Here is a 16,798-nt window from a genome sequence, read left to right as displayed (position 1 = left end):
TATGCGGTCTGACTGTAAATCGCACACTGTACAGTTCTACGGATGATGACGTGATAAAAACGAAATCGTGGCGTTTTGTCTTTTTACATTGTATATGCAAATTGGCGCAAGTGTGCCACAATGTTGCAATGTTTGCAATGTATGCATCACACAGTATCTTCTGCAAGTCAGGTACATACAGTAATTCTTTCGCTGCCAATGACTGCTCTAGATCTGAAGAAGTGATCGGAGGTTACGTCAGGACAGACGCCGTATCCGTAAAAACATACTGCCGCCTACTGGACAAGACCAAACATTGCAGAGATCTCAAACAGGTTGCAGTTTATGTCAAAAAAAAAAGGTTCAATGTAAAAGCGAAAGGTTGCTGGGTTGTTAAAAACACACTCACAAAATGTATATCGCAGGTGGCCCATAACAAAATAATGATCAATCCTAACTAAGTAAACCCCAAATAATTTTCTTTTACGTTTTTAAGAGTCTGGGGACTCAATCCAAGGTATGTCGCAGTTGGCCCAGAACAAAATAATTATCAATACTAACTAATTCAATCCCAAATAGTTTTCTTTTACGTTTTTAAGAGTCTGGGGATCCAATCCAAGGTAAACATTTGTATCGTTAAAATTTTTTTTTCAAGTGTCATGTTAAAGGAATGTCTAAAAATGGCTGGCTTCAAGTAATTGAATATCTAAATTAACTGCTTACTTTAGGCAATAATCAACTACTTTAAGACCTAAAGTAATTTAACCAGTTACTTTTGGCATGTACTTCTATTACTTAATTTCTCAAACTAATATATAGACCGGGTTTATGTCTCCAAGAATGAAAATTCAGATTAAGATTCTAATTTTACACTTTATTTCCTCCAAAATTCCTTCAAAATATTTCCTTCAAAATGATATATAATATCATAAGAGTTCATAAAAAGTTATTCAAACTTCAGTCTCTTCACGTGCACATTTGCTTTGTAGTGTGCGATCAGCTGTACCAAAATGAAACAGTTTATTATCAGAAAGAACAGTCCGGCAATCCAGATGAACAAAAAGGCGTTGTATCCCTCAAATTCCAGGAAGTAAGCCGGCACCAACCATACACCCTGATGATGATATGACATTTTAAAATATATTTTAGTTACAGACATGCCATATGATATTCAGCTAACCACTGCATATTCATAAAACTTTTTGTTTCCACAAACCAAAATAATCACCTGTCCAGCAAACCAGAGCAGCAAAAGTCCCACTCCTTGTTTCAGTGAAAGACTCAAATGAGGGATGACCAGAGGAAGTAAACTCAAATACCAGAGGAAGTACTAAAAAAAAAATAATAATAATAATAAAAAAATATATATTATATATATATATATATATATATATATATATATATATATATATATATATATATATATACATATATATATATATATATATATATATATATATATATATATATATATATATATATATATATATATATATATATATATATATATATATATATATATATGTACACACACACACACACACTCTTGACTTTGACTCCCATACCTGCGATGTGCAGACTTTATTAAAAGTGACAAAGATGGCCGTGTGTAGGAAACAGCAAAACGTCAGGTCACGGTAAAAAGTCCACGATGTCACTAATAGGAGCAGCAACTGTGGAAGGAATGCAGCCAAGCCGAGCCACATGCTCCACCTACTGTCTGAAAAGCAGACAATCGAGAAATTGTCCCTGCCATCAAGATCGTTTGAATTTTTTTTTCTGTTTATCTTGGGTGAACCTTATCTTGGGCAAAAAAATAAAAATCGAATTTTCTTCAAGCATTCGGAACTAAACCAAATAAACATATAATCATGTGAAAAATACTGTACAGCATAACTTGCATGTGAAAAATACTGTACAGCGTAACTTGCTTAAACGTAGAAACCATTTATTTTACCATTTTCAGAAAATAGTTAATAAAATATAAAAAGACAAATGTAATATAAATATATTTAACATAAAAAATATTTAATACATATAATCATACATTTTGTGTAGAATTAATTTGATAGCTAAATTATTTTAACGTACAATTAACACCTTAAAACACGATTTTTACTTGTCAACTGAAAATGACATCGCCTGTGCTCAAAGCTTTGATAACCAATTATAGCTTACTTCTTGGTCACGTGACATCAATAAGATGAACCATGACTGATAGGTCTTTACCTGAGCATTTAGCACGTGATTTCATTTTCAGTCGACAACAAATGAAAATGTGTTTTCAAAAGTAATACATGTATGAAAGGAATTTAGTTATATTCAATTTGTTCAAGCCCAACAATGTTTTTATGAATTGAGACATTCAACCCCTAGTGCTTATTGATAGTTTTTCACATATTTTCACATATTAGGCGAAACGAGTGCCTAACAATCGCGTTCACATTTGAGTTTATTTTAAAATCTTCGATTTTTAAAATGACTAATTGAATCAATTTGATTTACTGCCCATCCCTAGGTGAACCTAAAATACACAATTCATATCATATACAATAATGTCAGACTAATTTACCTGCAGTAAGGTAGAGCATGTAGAAGTATGGAGAGAAGTTATGTCGAATATCTCTTCTGGTTAGGTGATACAAGTAAGTCTCATGAAGGAATGTCCACCCGTACCTGGAAAAACAAAAATTAATCTCTTTTTAAGTTATAATCCATAACATTTGTCACGGCATTCACCAATTTGATTGTTGGCTCTTACATGTAATAGAAAAGTGTCGTGAGAGCGCAAAAAAGAAATCCGGCCACACTTGCAAAACACAGCAAGTCCCTGTTGAGCAAACTTCTCAAAAAGCCCATGACGCTGCCCCACTTTTTTTGCCCTTCTTCTCTTTTAATTTGCGGTGTGCGAAGCGTGAGTACAATAGGCAGAGCGTAGGTGATGGGGTAGATCTTCATGTGAACAGACAAGCCGTAGAGCAGTGCTGCCCACGTCATACGCCGGCCTGTGACACGGAAGGAAGAAAGAGAATTTAATTTATCAACTTTAAAACTAGCCATCTATCCGTTTGTTTTAACCCATAAACTTACCCTCTATGCAGAGAAGAGTTCCCAGCACTAAAGCGGTTAGGATGGACTCAGCATTTCCTCGGCTCGAAACTCCCATTGGTAGGGGGTTGAGGAGCCAAAGCGAACAAACCCGACGTGCTGTCTAAATATAAAATCAGACAAAATAAGAAACATTGTTATAACGTCTGTTTGCCACTATTGTCATATTTATAATTTTGCCCTCTATATACACAAATTGTAATTCCCTTTTGTGTTATGTTGTTTTATGTTATAACTACTTGGTAGTTCACAAATACATAACATTATATATATGTTACACGTGTCAGAGAATCTTTAAACATTTCAAGGTGATGCTTTAACAGTATTTCATGAGTAAACAGTGGAGCTACTAATTAACGACAATGAGGTCAATAACTTCCTGTTAGTCTTCTTCTTCTTCCTCTTTTTCCGTTTTTTTTCTTCATCTTTTGAGCACACGAATAGGATCAGCCATCTGCTCACTAGTTAGCAAACCAAAACAAATGTCAAGATGGTCTTTGCAAACGGTTGTTTTCTGTCAAGGTGCGGCAACAGTCAAAGTACTGCCTCGGTATGCTAGGTCAATTAAAAAAAATCAATATTACTTTAAGCCAGTTACTCTTGTTCATTTTCCGCGAGCCCTAATCATCATCTACCATTTTCCACATGAAAACAACCAGTAAACACACCTCTGAGCCAAGACCTCGCAGGCAAAGGATTTTGTAGATCAGCAGTCCAGAGAGCAGGTCACATAGGATGAAAATGAGCTTGCCAAACACCATGTGGATATAAATGTTGGGAGTGAGAAGCCAGGCGAGTAGAGGTGTGTATCGATACGTTGATCTGTTGTATGGGGACTCACCCTGTGGACATATTTGTCATATTAGGAAAACGACAGCAGTATTATTTTAAAATGATTGAATTTGGGGAATATGCAAAAGAGTAACTATGGATTTTCCATGACTTTTCGAAAAACGCAGAAATTTAAATGAAGCAAATCGGAGTAAAATGTGGAAAGGAGGCGCAAAAAAAAGTCGTTGGAATAAATAGAATAACATTAGACGACATAACATAACATTTGCAGCTAAAATTACAACAGAGGCTTGGACTACCTTAGTAGTGAACCTCGCAGCATCCGTGAAGACGTGATAGTCAATATCAGTGAACTTCACTACCATAGTCCTGTCGTGGAAATCTCCATAAGCAACCAAGGCAAGACGTATAGCAAAAGAAGCCGTGAAGAGAACATGTTTCTCTGTCAGCTTGCATATTAATCTCTCCATTGCTCCGAAACAGAAAGTAGGTACTTCTACATTTGAAAATGCTAACTGCGTAAGCCCGCTTACTGATGGATTATGGTGTCATATTTTACTCTACACTAACAGATGACGACGTCGCTGTCATTTTGGCATGTTTGGATGATAGCTTTTCTTTCCCCAAAACATTAAAGTCCGGAAGTAACCCGGAAGTGGCGCTTGCTTCGCTTGCAAGAACTCGTTTGCTCTATAGCACCCCATGTGTTCCGGAGAAGGACGTCCGTTCAGTTAATGATATACTGTACTCGAAGTAGTAGTTCAGAAAAATCATTTAAAAGCAGAATGTATGAGTAAATGCCAACATCAGGTAATTTGTGTTTGTAAACACGCTTTTATTGCACACAGAAAGAAATTGTATATATATAGATAATATAAAATAGCTGAGTTGGTGATGTTTCTAAGTTGACTTTGGTTTATTTAGCTGTTATTGGATACTCTATATTGTATATTGTTCTTTAATCTGTGATACAGTACACATAGGTTGATAATAATATATATTTATATTTGCTTACATAAAAACAATGCAGGGATGAAAATTAGACAATGATGTTTTTTCTTAATGTAGGGGGGTTAAATGTAAAACATGTGCAACAGAGTAAAGTACAGTATTGGACGGCACAGAACAAACAGAAGAATCATATATGTATGGGGGAATGTTCGCACAGCCAGAGGCAGTGAGCAATAAACGCAAAAGCATCCCAGAATTACATAGGAGGAAAACTCAGAGGTTACAAAAAGACGACCCAATTTGAGATTCCTGCAGTGGTGCAGCCCATATTAAGCATTAGCACGCTGGAAATTAAATGTTGCTTTGAAGCACTAAAATGCTCACTCAGGGGAGCAGTATCGGCCAGCAAAAAGGACACTCATGGAAGGGTTATGCCGAATGAAGAAAAAGAAGGGGTGGTCAGCGATGAATCTGGGTGTTATAGGAGCACAGCGCAACATCATGATGGCAGCAGTGGCTGCGGCGGCTTCGGTTCCCTCCTCGTTCACCTCCACGAACGCCTTGTGGACAACTTTTGACAAAGCTAGGTCATTGGCAGGTGACATGCCTGAAAACAGAAGCGAAAGACAGTGATTGCATGATTGCATGTAGATTTGAGGAACCTCTGAAGGTAAATTCTGTTACATTTCCCAGGCACATGTCCTACCAGAAAAATCACTCTTTGCTATGTCGAACGCATCCACCATTCCCATGCTGACCAAGACATTTTTCATGTCATAGGTATCCTCCATCTTGAATCGAGGCAGGCCAACTTCGACCTCCTCTGTATCCATCATTTCAGGGCGGGTCCACTCCGCAAAGTTTTCATAGGTCAGCTTCTCTGCTAACTGTGGTGGAGATGAAATACAATTTGTTTTCCTGCCTCTAAAGTGAACCGATTTGTGTATTTGCATGTGCCTCACCTTAGTCAGACCTGTTGAATTGTCCTCTATATCAGTGGGTAGAAAGATGAGCATGCTGAGCTCCTTTCCAATGTAAGGCATCTCCAAGACCTGTTCAACATTTTTTTTTTTAAGTTTAGTTTCTTTAAATTGCCTCATACAGAGCATAACATGTCCGTGTTGTTTACATGTTGGAAAAGATAGTCATACCTGGCACTTGACATCAGAAATGAAGGTGAGAGGGAATTTGGCTTTTTGGTACATCATCTTCACTGTTTTGGTTGCATTCTAAAAATAACAGCAATAAAGATCATGAGTTATCCCATGCCCTGTCTTGTTTTTACCATTCTGCTCTTAGGAGTCAACAGTAAGCTACTAAAAAAACATTTCAAGTCACATTTTTAGGAACACTTTCAAAATCTGCCTGTGGAGAAATAAAACTTTACTTTTACCAATTATTATGTCTAATGATGTCAAGAGACAAAAAAAAATGAAGTTAATTCAGATTTGTTTAATCTTACCTAATTTTTCTGAGAAAACCCCTCAACCAGTTTTTTTCCGCCCCAGCATTTAGATCCATTGTATTATTGTGGATCAAAAAATTTATATACAACAAAAAATGTGTCTTCAGTTTTCTATAACAGATGCAGTTGTAACTTTATTTTATTATTGCTTTATTTGAGACTAGTCCCAAGTGCCGGTTGCTATGTTTAGTTTGAACGATCACGAGGAATGACTCTGTTTTCTTTGATCAGTAGCCAAATAATTAGAAAAATAATATTTGATTAAACGGACTGGCTGAAACATGGGTGTTTTAAAATTTACTTTTACATAGAGTTTTGTTATTGCTAGCTATATTAACATATCAGTTGCTTGCGATAGCTGCGGCTGCAGTCACAGCTGGATGCTTTGCATTTATGTGGTCGGCTCAACTCGAGCTGCTTCGTATAAATAATGCAAATGCATAATACTAAACTTTTATCAAAGATGCTATTGGGGCATTAGTTAAAGTTGCTCTTCCATTTTCATGTCTTCCTTCTGCACTCCCACCCACAACAGGAGTCAATCAGATTATGCATAATGACATAATGACAGCCTATCAGTGTCCACTTCAGGATGTGATTAACTTTTATTTTTCAAACCCCAAGAACTTAAGCACAAAATGCAGTATGCATAAAAATAAATCATTTCAGCAGGTAGATAGATAGCATAGTTAGAGATTAACAATGTGACTAATGTGATTTGTTAATCTGACATCCCTAATTTTATTTTAAAGACGAACCTCTCTCTGCATTAGCCCCTTTTTCTGCTCAAGAGTCGCACCCTGGTTACGACAATTTCAAACTCAGAGCAAAGTTCACCCTCATTTTTGTTCTTTCTGTAAATCATTTGTCATTTACAATCATCAGTAAATGACATCGGACTAAATCGGTGGTTTGTACAAATAGGCGTGCCCACAATTAAGCAATGTGAAATATTACACATTTGAACCCAACGCTGTCACTTTGTGCAATTGCAATTCAAATGAGGCAATGCTCAGTTTTTTATGATCTTGTGTAACTATTTAAAAAGCAAGCTTTTGAAAAATGTGTGGTGGTGTATATCAGGAGCAGGAAACCAGGAAGGAAATGCAAACATTCTAGCTCACAAAAGGCTTCACCCAACACTAAAACTTGCCATTGTTTTGCTGACCGAGGTTCAATATTTCTGTACAGAATGTCTCCGTGGAGTTTTACCTTGTTGATCCTAAATTGAGTGTCCCTTGTGGAGGTCTCTTTAAATTTTCTGTCCCAGTTGCCTTTAAAGTAGATGGCATTGACCAGCACCAGCCTGGACATGCTGTCCAACACACCCTTAGCCAGTACATCCTTGATTTTACCTGGTAAGAATAACAAGGGGCACAATGAGGAAAAAAGAAGGGGCGGGGGGGTAATCAAGAATAGAAAAACGCGTGCTTGTCTGTGTTAAATCTACCTTGTGTCTCCTTCTCCACCCAGTTATTGATATTAACTCTTGCTGCCTCATGGTTCCTTATGAAGTCCACAGACTCCAGCTCGGCTTTGTAGTGTTTCCTCGTATCTGCTAGAAAACCCTGAAACCATTAATAAAAAGTGTGAATTAGATTAGAGCATTCTTATTTTTGTATAGGCATTTTTGATAAAGAAGGATTGTGTTGGTTTATTTGAAACAAAAGAGAACATCTGTGGGAATGTTTGACCTGCTGTCACCACACTCATTCTTCATTCTTCCACACAAAAGCTTTTCAGATTTTCGCATGTTGCAACACATACCTGAACAAACTGGTAAGACTGCTCCCCGTACAGTCTGTTGGCAACACTGAGGGCATACTGTGCACCTGGTTTGTTCAGATCAGCCAGCAATTTGCCAAAGCTGGCATGAACATCATCCTGGCCCTTGGTTTGCAGAAACTGTAGATACACAGAGTAGTAGGTTAGAGAGTATTGTGACCAATGGCTGACTTAATAGCTGAATAACTATGTATCGATGTTGACCTGCAAATATTATCAAAGTCAATAGGTGATAAAAAGATAGAAAACCTAACAGTCGCAAGCACATGCAATGCCATCACCATGTTATTTTGGTTATATAAGCCTTCACATACAATATGGAATGTTTCAGAAAGTATTATTTTTGTGAGTTAGACCCCTTTAAAGACAAAAACTATATTATGTGTATGTATATATAGTATATACTGTATAGACCCTATTGGGATTGTGCAATATTAGAAAAGCTTGTGATATGAGCGTTGAGTGTTGCAAAATCAATATTATTACAATATTTCAAATAAAGAGAAAGAGAACATTTTCATTATCTAATGAAAGAAATATTATTTTTTAACCAGCAAACTAAGCAGGCTCAATATATTAAGATCTAATTAATTGTCTTTTTTTAATGTTTTATTTGATTAATATTATGATTATCCATCCATTTTCTATAGCCCTATATCCTCATTAGGATCGCTGGCTTGCTGGTGCCTACTCTGAGGCGGACGTGCTAACCACTCTTCCACCGAGCCGCCCATTATTATTATATAGTGTTACTCATGCTTTAGTCATGCAAATAGAACCTGTTCACGTATTGCATGGCGATTTAAGGTTCCATCTGACTGATTAAGTTACATAAAATTGTACATTTATATATATATATATATATATATATATATATATATATATATATATATATATATATATATATATATATATATATATATATATATATATATATATATATATATATATATATATATATATATATATATATATGTTTTGTGTATGTTGCTTTGTTGAATGCCAGACATTATTGTCTTATCAAATTATGGTTCTAAGCAGCCACACCAAGAAGAAACCATAAAAAAAAGATAGCGCCTCAATCTTTTACATTAAGCAACACCATTGGGTGTGGAGCCCCTTCCAAGCCAAAGTTTCAGTGGAGAACAAAGAAGTCGTTCACCCAATACTGACAACCAACACCACCCAGTTCCAGAGTTAGTAATGTGTTTCACATGCTTCCAAAATTCTAGTTGCTAGGTATTGTATGATACCACCTGCGGCAGACGAATGTTCAGGACTTGTTGCTGCATTTGCATTTGCATTAGCTGTGGCTCTGGCTTTTTCTCACTGAAGCGGAGAACCTGCAAATGGTATTGTTCATTGACTTAGACATCAAGATAGGCGCAATATATGGCGATCCGATCCTTCCACAGAGAAGTGCCAAGTGTGATCATCAGGCAAGTTTGTTGTCCTTAGATTAGGAGCCTCCAAAATATTTCATACAACTGTCTTTTTAAATGATGTACCCACAGTGATTTTTTTTTTTTTGCCAACTAACCTCAAACTTGAAATAAATATGAAAATAAATTCTTTGTGTGCAAGGATTCACTATATAACACAATATAGCAATGAGATGCTTTATGTTCTAATTATTTTGCTCTTCATAAGAATAAACTGCTCATGTCAATAGAATTGAACAGGTCATAAGACCGCATTTCAAAATGTTCATTTACACACACGCCTTGCCCTCTGCTCTTGCACTTTAGCTGCTGTCAGCAACTTGAGATCAGGCTGAATGCCTAATGTTTCAAAACACAGTTACTTTGCTGTCATGTACACACATGCAATAAACACAGTGCATCCAGCAGTTGACCCACCAGGGTGTGGCTTTACTTTGGCGATACCTTTGTAAAATTACACTTGCTGTTTGCAGAATCAAGTTTCACCTACATTCCAACTACTTCTAATGAATAGATCAGTCTGTGTTATTCAGGGCAGGGCCATGCTTCTGTACACACACTGCCAACAGTGAACATCAGGAAATAAATGACTTTTCTCAAATGAAGCATTCCAAAAACAAGAACTTTTTTTTTTCAACAAAGGTACAATAAGCACAATTACTAACGCCATAATTACATTGCATAACTTTGTAATTAAAAAAAAGGAGGGAAGAGGACAAGGACGAACAAAGAAATTATTCATTAACAACAGTGTGTGCATGGTTTGCGTGCACGCATCCATTACCTCTGACATCTGTGAGGCTGTGTTGCCCCCTGACCCCAGCATCACCATGGCCAGCGCTGAAGAGATGCTAAACGGGGAAATGAATATGTTTTTGGTCTCGTCATTATCACCCAATCTTTTCAGCAAATCCAGAGAGAAGCTGGTGTTGGCTTTGGATAGAGGGGTAGATGATGCCATGGTGTCTTAAAACAAACAAATACAAATGCAGAAAATAAACCACTGTTGAAATATTTTTGTGATACAGTTGAAATTTTGTTATACACGTTAGAATCCAGATACTTACTGGTAGAAGACATTACACAATGTATTCGATAGCAGAATAATTGAATAATATATAAAAACAAGCTTAATATTTTATGTAAATGCTGCTGTTTCACCATCGTACAAAGTTTGGCGTAAGAACATTTGAAATGGCAATTGTCATCATGAACTTTGTCTGCATTTCTAGACGAATCTGCACATTTTTGTGCACATTACATCAAACCCTGTTTTTAATGCTTTGTTGAAAATCAACTTAAACCTCCAGGATAGAACACAATCTAGAGTCCTTGTAACAGCAATAGTAATAATAGTAATAGAACGCGTGTACTCAAAAAAGTACAGATTTGTTCGTATAGTAATAAATTACTTACTGAGAAACGCGTTTCCTCAAAGTAGTCAGTAAACGCAAAGACTGAGGCTGTTAAAAGTGGGTTTAATATGAGTTTTTCCAAACTGACACGCCCCAAAATGTGTCATCAGAAGCAGCTTCCTAGTTGAAGACGTCATTCTACGGAAGCCGAAAGGAAACAACTCATTCACCCCATACCGTACAAACGTATAAACAGTTGCAATAATGTATTAAAGAAATAAAAAAATGTTATGAAAACTATAAATATAACAAAATGTATGAGTATATTATACTTGTTTAACCAATAATTTGGAGTATAACCGTATATAATGGAATATTTGGACTGTAACATGGTTTCGTGTTCACTATGTTGTATTGAAAGAAATGACATACAGTTTCACACTATTATTATTGTTTATACAGTATTGTCATCTTTCATTTTTCATTTGTAGTTTTAACAAAGCAAAATATATACAGTTGAGGCTGACTACTATGACTGCTTTTGCAAGCCTCTATATTTATGATTAACTTCCGATTAAAAAATAAGAAAGCAGATTCAAAAGAAATTTAATATGTTTTACATACAGTTACTGAAGTGCATTTTGAACAAACATAAAATGTAGTTTGCAATGCAATTCTGTGGGTTGATCTGAAATGTGATTTGCTTGTGAAATGTTGCTAAGCAGACTAAATTAAATGATGCCAAAGGCTGTACGTAAATATTTATTCAGCTCTGCTTGCCACCACACACTGCTCAGGACAAAGCATTAAAAAAGACAGAGAAATCCCAGGGATACTTCCTACTTTGTGACTGATAAATGAATGACATGATTAGGATTATTGGTTATGATTTGGAAAACATATCAGTATATACTTTATTTATCCTGTGAGGGGAATTAAATGGTTAAAAATAGAGATGAAATTCTGTTAAATGAAATCATAGCAGATAGACGACACATTTGAAGCTCACTCAGGGGAAGTGTATTGACCAAAAAACAAGATTGTCTTGGAGGGATTATGTTGGATGAAGAAGACAAAGGGGTGGTCAGCTACGAAAACTTTGGGGATTTTCGGTGCACCAATTGAAGTGATTTCCACAACAATGACAGCAGTGGCTGCAGCGGCCTCCGTTCCCTCCTCATTTACCTCCACAAAAGCTTTATGGATGACTTGAGACAATGCAAGGTCATTGGCAGGAGACATGCCTAGAACAAAATATATCATCTTGTATAAATAACTAAAACATTATTTGTGGTTATGCTACAACAGCATTTCATTTTACATTGTGCTGCATTTTGACCCCACCAATTGCTTAAATGCAATCAGAATTTCAGAGAAGTTGCATCAGATATGATTCATGCGCTTCTTACCGGAGAAGTCACTCCTATCACCATCAAAAGCATCCACCATTCCCATGCTTATAAGGATATCCTCTAATTCGTAACTGAGCTCCATCTTGAATCGAGGCAGGCCCACCTGGACCTCAACACCAATTTCCATCTTGTTTGAATCTGTCCACTTTGTAATAGTATCATAGTTGAGTTCCCGCACCAACTATTAAGGTGAGAATTAACAAAATAACAGTCAGGTTAAAAAATAGTGTGTGTTGTTTTTCATAATTAAATATAGCATGTGTTTTACCTTCTCCAAGCCTGTTGTGTTATCCTCTATTTCATTGGGCAGGAAAATCAGCATGCTAACATCTTTCCCTTCATAAGGCATCTCTAGGACCTGATAAATAAATAGGATGAAAATCTCCATTAAAATTTCCATTAAAAAAAAAAAAAAACTAGACTAGAGGGGATGTCAACTCCAAAGTTTTTTGACAATATGTTCAATGCAGCCCCACTAAGCACAGCATTTTAATAACTCATTATTACCAATTAAGTATTTCTATGTCATTTTAAGTTTTCAAACATTCAATTCCATGTAGTTATTTAGATAACTGTCAAAGTTGTTCAAGTGTTTGTCTAAAGTAGGATCTAAAAATGGCTGGTATTTAAAGAATGAATATAATAAAATATTAAATTAATCAGTTACATTAGGCACTAAAGCAGTGAAGTAATTGATTACCTCATGTACTAACCAACTAAAGTAATTGATTATTTACTATATGTAATTAAGTTCCAGAGTAATTGATTAAATAATTGAGTAATTGACTTAAATACTAAAGTAATTAATTAGTTTAGTACTTAAAGGGACAATGTGTAAGATTGAGACCATTTTTAATTATGGACAGCAGGAGGTGCTGCATATACCATTATCCATAGCTATAATAGACATGGCAGCCTCTGGAGGAGAATTACGCAGTAAAAAACTCTCACTTATATCCATCTCAGGGGACAGCCATTTTGCCACATGATGTTAACTGAAAATGTCATCACAGTTGCTCAGGGGTCATGCGGAAATCAATCACAGTTCAGCTTGAGAATGTCACATGACCAAGCTCAGAAAACAGATGAATGGTCTTTACTTTAGACCTGAGCATATGTGATGTCACTTTCAATCGACAGCAAGTGGCAAAATGGCCGCCCTGAAATGAATAAAAACAGGTGGGGCTTGCTGTTTAATTCAAATCCCACAAATGTAATATTAATCAAAATTCTGTGTTTAGACTATTTTACACCATAATTTGGGGGTTGACCTTCCCCCTTAATTGATTTTAATCAGCACTGTTGAAGAAGCAATGGATATTCAAATTTTTTTTGTTTTTTTTTAATTACCTGGCAGTTTAACTCTGGGATGGCGATGTAGTTGAATTTACTCGTCTGGTACATCATCCTCACTTGCTTAGTGTCATTCTAAAGTCAAAAGGCAAAGTAAAGATTATTACTAGTTTAACCCTAACCCAAATTAATGTTCCTCATTATTTGAAAATTATACCTTATTGATTCTAAATGGAGCTTCAACAGTCAATTCTTCTTTGAACTGTTGGTTCCATTTCCCTTTGAAATAGATGGCGTTGACCAACACCATCTTAGTGCTGTTTTTCAGCTTCTTGATCAGGTCCTTGATTTTACCTTGTGAATGTTATTCACATTTATTGTCACATTTCAAACATGTGATATGATATAGAGATGCAGTGGATGCAAAAAAAAGCGTGCATGTTTGACAGCCAGTGTGAAATGTGAAAATAAAATAGCACCTTGTGTTTTTTCTTCCACCCAGCTGTTAATTTTGACCTTGGCAGCGTCTGAATTATTCAAGAAATCCACAGTTTCCAGTTCAGCTTCATAGTACTTCCTGGTTTCCTCAAGGAAGCCCTGGAAAGTACGATAATATGAAAATTTGCACAGAACAATGACATTCTCTTATTAATAATGTTTGAGCTAATTAAAAAATGTGTTATATGTATATTTAGTGAAAATAATATCGGCAATTGTGATGACCCAAGAGGTCATTGGACTTTTTTTTTTTTTTTTTTTTTTTTGCTTGGTTTCTGCCTGCAAGTGTAAGTGACTATAACTTGCTCTATTGGTTAATATTAACATTAAAAAAAAAATAGCCAGTTGTGTGCAAAATATAAAAGAAATGCAAGTTCCAAAGCAGAACACATACCTCATCAAAGCTGTAGGTTTGCTCCCCATAAAGCCTGTTTGCCAGGCTGAGGGCATATCCAGGATGTGTCTTGTTGAATTCGGTCAAAATTTGCAGGAAATGAGCGTGTACGTCATCATCATTTTCGCCTTGGCCACGGTTCAAAACCTGTAAACAAATAAAGGAACATGTACATGTACATACAAATATTTTGTATAATGCATGCCATGTTGTCCAATCAAAACATCAAAATACCATTTCAAAATACCCACTCCTTTTTTATCAGTCACATCACGTCTGCATTGAAAATTGCCACCAGAGGTCAGTATAATACAGCCACACACACACAGACACACACACACACACACACGGTTGTTTTAAAAGACATTGTATAATCTGTTTTATGTGTACGTTGACAGGCTTCGTACTGTGTGTGTAGCTGTAAGATTTTTGCACCTTTCTCAAATATTGTGGCAGCATGCTGGACTGCTGTAGCTGCATTCGTATTTGCTGTCGTGTCCTCATTTGCATTTGCATTGGAGACTGCATCATCTCTTCTTGTTTATCCTCTGCTGGGTGCTTTGACTTACTGAAGCAGAGGACCTGTAGGAGAATTCATATTGGAATTCATTGTATAGAAGCTTGAGATAAATAATTAATTTGTAAGGTTTGATTTGTTGCACGTTTTTCCCTTTGGAAAGTTTTAGCTCAACTCCATTGTTCAGCTTCAGTAGTTTAACTGTAGCAAATACAGGGAAGAAATGACATTTCTTTTGATTCCATTTGCTTTGAGTATTTCAAAGTGCACATAAGAAAGTCCATAACTTGCTACCACACCTGTTTTTTTTTAATTCATCTCCCCCATTCATTGGTACACAGCCAGTTGTAATTTGAATCTACCTGTACCAACGTGTCGCTGATATGATGGACTGTTGCTTTTCACAACTGTAGTTGTTACCTCTGACATTTGCGAGGCTGTATTAGCTCTGGCCCCCAGCATCACCATAGCGAGGGCTGACGAGATGCTGAAGGGGGAGTAGAATATGTTTGCTGTTGCATCTTCTTCACTGAGCTTTTTAAACAAAGCCAAGGAGAACATGGTGTTTGCTTCGTTTGGAGGGTTTGCTGATGCCATTGTGTCTGATAGAAAAAAAATAAAGATTACATTTTCACATATTAACACATATCTTTATATTTCTAATGTGTATCAAAGGTCACTTCAACCCATTTTATTTATAAATCTAGATTATCATTAAGATTTATGCAAGGTAAGGACAATGGCAGACAAAATCCTTACATAAGTATGCAGTTCTCTTTAGGCTAGTATACAAAATAACACATTTTGATGAATGAAAAAAAAACTCTTATCAATCGCTCCATCCATTCTGTTATGTTACAGTGTATTTGTAAATTAGATATATCTTTATAAAGACAATATGCTGTACTTACAGAGTCTGCCTCAGGACAACAAGTTATGAAGGAAAACTTGTTGTGACTGACCCTATTTGGCGCTATTATACAGAACTGCCACGCCCAAATAGGTTTTGCACCTTCTAGACAGAACTGATTCACATTCACACCCAGCAGTGGAATGGGTTTGGTCTGTTCCACAGACAAACCCCAGCAGGAAAAGTTTTGGCCAAAAAGCAGAAATACATGTAAATTAGGTATGGAAATTAAAAAATGCAACTGTCATTCAAAAAACAAATCTGCTATAAATGAATTAAAATAATAAATAGTAAATGCACAATGTTCTGCTATTCAAAGAACATATTAACTATTACATGAAGGAAAACATCATTAATGGTAAATGCACTGTGCTCCAGCAGCTGTTGGTTGATCCAAACTACATTAAGGTTGAGAACTCAAAGTTTTTATTTTGTGTTTAAAATGTATCTTTTGTGACACCTGTCCTAGAACCTTTCTGACACACCTTGGATGATGGTTTCTGTAATTAATTTTGGTTGCCAACTTAAACTGGTTTAACAGTTTGGCAATGGACCTGGGCGCAAAAAAAAAAAAAAGTCATTAAAATCCTGAGTGGCATAACCCACGAGTGTGTTGGCCGAAAGACAAGTAGATCACTAGTAAATTATACAATCCTTAAAACATGTTTGGCAAAAAAAAAAAAAATCTTGTTTAATTTTTTTTCTTGCCAAATAGGGACTTTATTTATGACCTATGTAAACTGTGGACTTTTATTTTGATTATTTAAGACGCTCTGCTGTACTTCAGAATATAACATAACGGATCGGACAAATTAATTCAACACATGCGAAACATCTTTGTTAAATTTAACTGCAGTGGCCAACGGGGTATCTTATTGTGAGCAATTCAAGAATTTT

At 36.0% G+C, this 16,798-nt stretch overlaps 3 protein-coding genes across 4 annotated transcripts; all 3 read right to left on the bottom strand.

Moving 5' to 3' along the window:
• Positions 1-832: 832 nt before the first annotated feature.
• On the bottom strand, positions 833-4,515 carry pigm (phosphatidylinositol glycan anchor biosynthesis, class M). Its single transcript, XM_088402049.1, has 8 exons — positions 4,179-4,515; positions 3,756-3,929; positions 3,070-3,190; positions 2,741-2,984; positions 2,552-2,655; positions 1,545-1,699; positions 1,208-1,309; positions 833-1,093 (listed from the first exon to the last, which is right to left on the bottom strand). Exons 1-8 carry the CDS (start codon positions 4,347-4,349, stop codon positions 926-928), a joined length of 1,239 nt encoding a protein of 412 aa, XP_088258175.1. The 5' UTR covers positions 4,350-4,515; the 3' UTR covers positions 833-925.
• Positions 4,516-4,693: 178 nt separating this feature from the next.
• On the bottom strand, positions 4,694-11,067 carry LOC148407803 (leukocyte elastase inhibitor-like). 2 transcript variants are annotated; one of them, XM_088441986.1, is made up of 10 exons: positions 10,939-11,067; positions 10,307-10,488; positions 9,337-9,423; positions 8,063-8,200; positions 7,746-7,863; positions 7,508-7,650; positions 5,982-6,059; positions 5,793-5,882; positions 5,537-5,717; positions 4,694-5,437 (listed from the first exon to the last, which is right to left on the bottom strand). In XM_088441986.1, the coding sequence occupies exons 2-10, from the start codon at positions 10,481-10,483 to the stop codon at positions 5,211-5,213; spliced, it is 1,239 nt and encodes a 412-aa protein (XP_088298112.1). In that variant the 5' UTR covers positions 10,484-10,488; positions 10,939-11,067; the 3' UTR covers positions 4,694-5,210. The 2 variants fall into 2 exon arrangements, with proteins under 2 accessions (XP_088298112.1, XP_088298113.1); XM_088441987.1 differs by lacking the exon at positions 9,337-9,423.
• Positions 11,068-11,626: 559 nt separating this feature from the next.
• On the bottom strand, positions 11,627-15,988 carry LOC148407802 (leukocyte elastase inhibitor-like). The gene is made up of 10 exons (XM_088441985.1): positions 15,903-15,988; positions 15,412-15,593; positions 14,910-15,056; positions 14,475-14,621; positions 14,062-14,179; positions 13,800-13,936; positions 13,640-13,717; positions 12,558-12,647; positions 12,287-12,470; positions 11,627-12,121 (listed from the first exon to the last, which is right to left on the bottom strand). The coding sequence occupies exons 2-10, from the start codon at positions 15,586-15,588 to the stop codon at positions 11,883-11,885; spliced, it is 1,317 nt and encodes a 438-aa protein (XP_088298111.1). The 5' UTR covers positions 15,589-15,593; positions 15,903-15,988; the 3' UTR covers positions 11,627-11,882.
• Between the last annotated feature and the right edge of the window lie 810 nt (positions 15,989-16,798).

Source organism: Hippichthys cyanospilos, chromosome 19, assembly GCF_059441005.1.
Source record: "Hippichthys cyanospilos isolate Australia breed blue-spotted pipefish chromosome 19, RoL_Hcya_1.0, whole genome shotgun sequence".
NCBI lineage: Eukaryota > Metazoa > Chordata > Actinopteri > Syngnathiformes > Syngnathidae > Hippichthys > Hippichthys cyanospilos.
The sequence above is the reverse complement of the archived record's forward strand: the minus strand, read 5'-3'. Positions and strand labels throughout refer to the sequence as shown.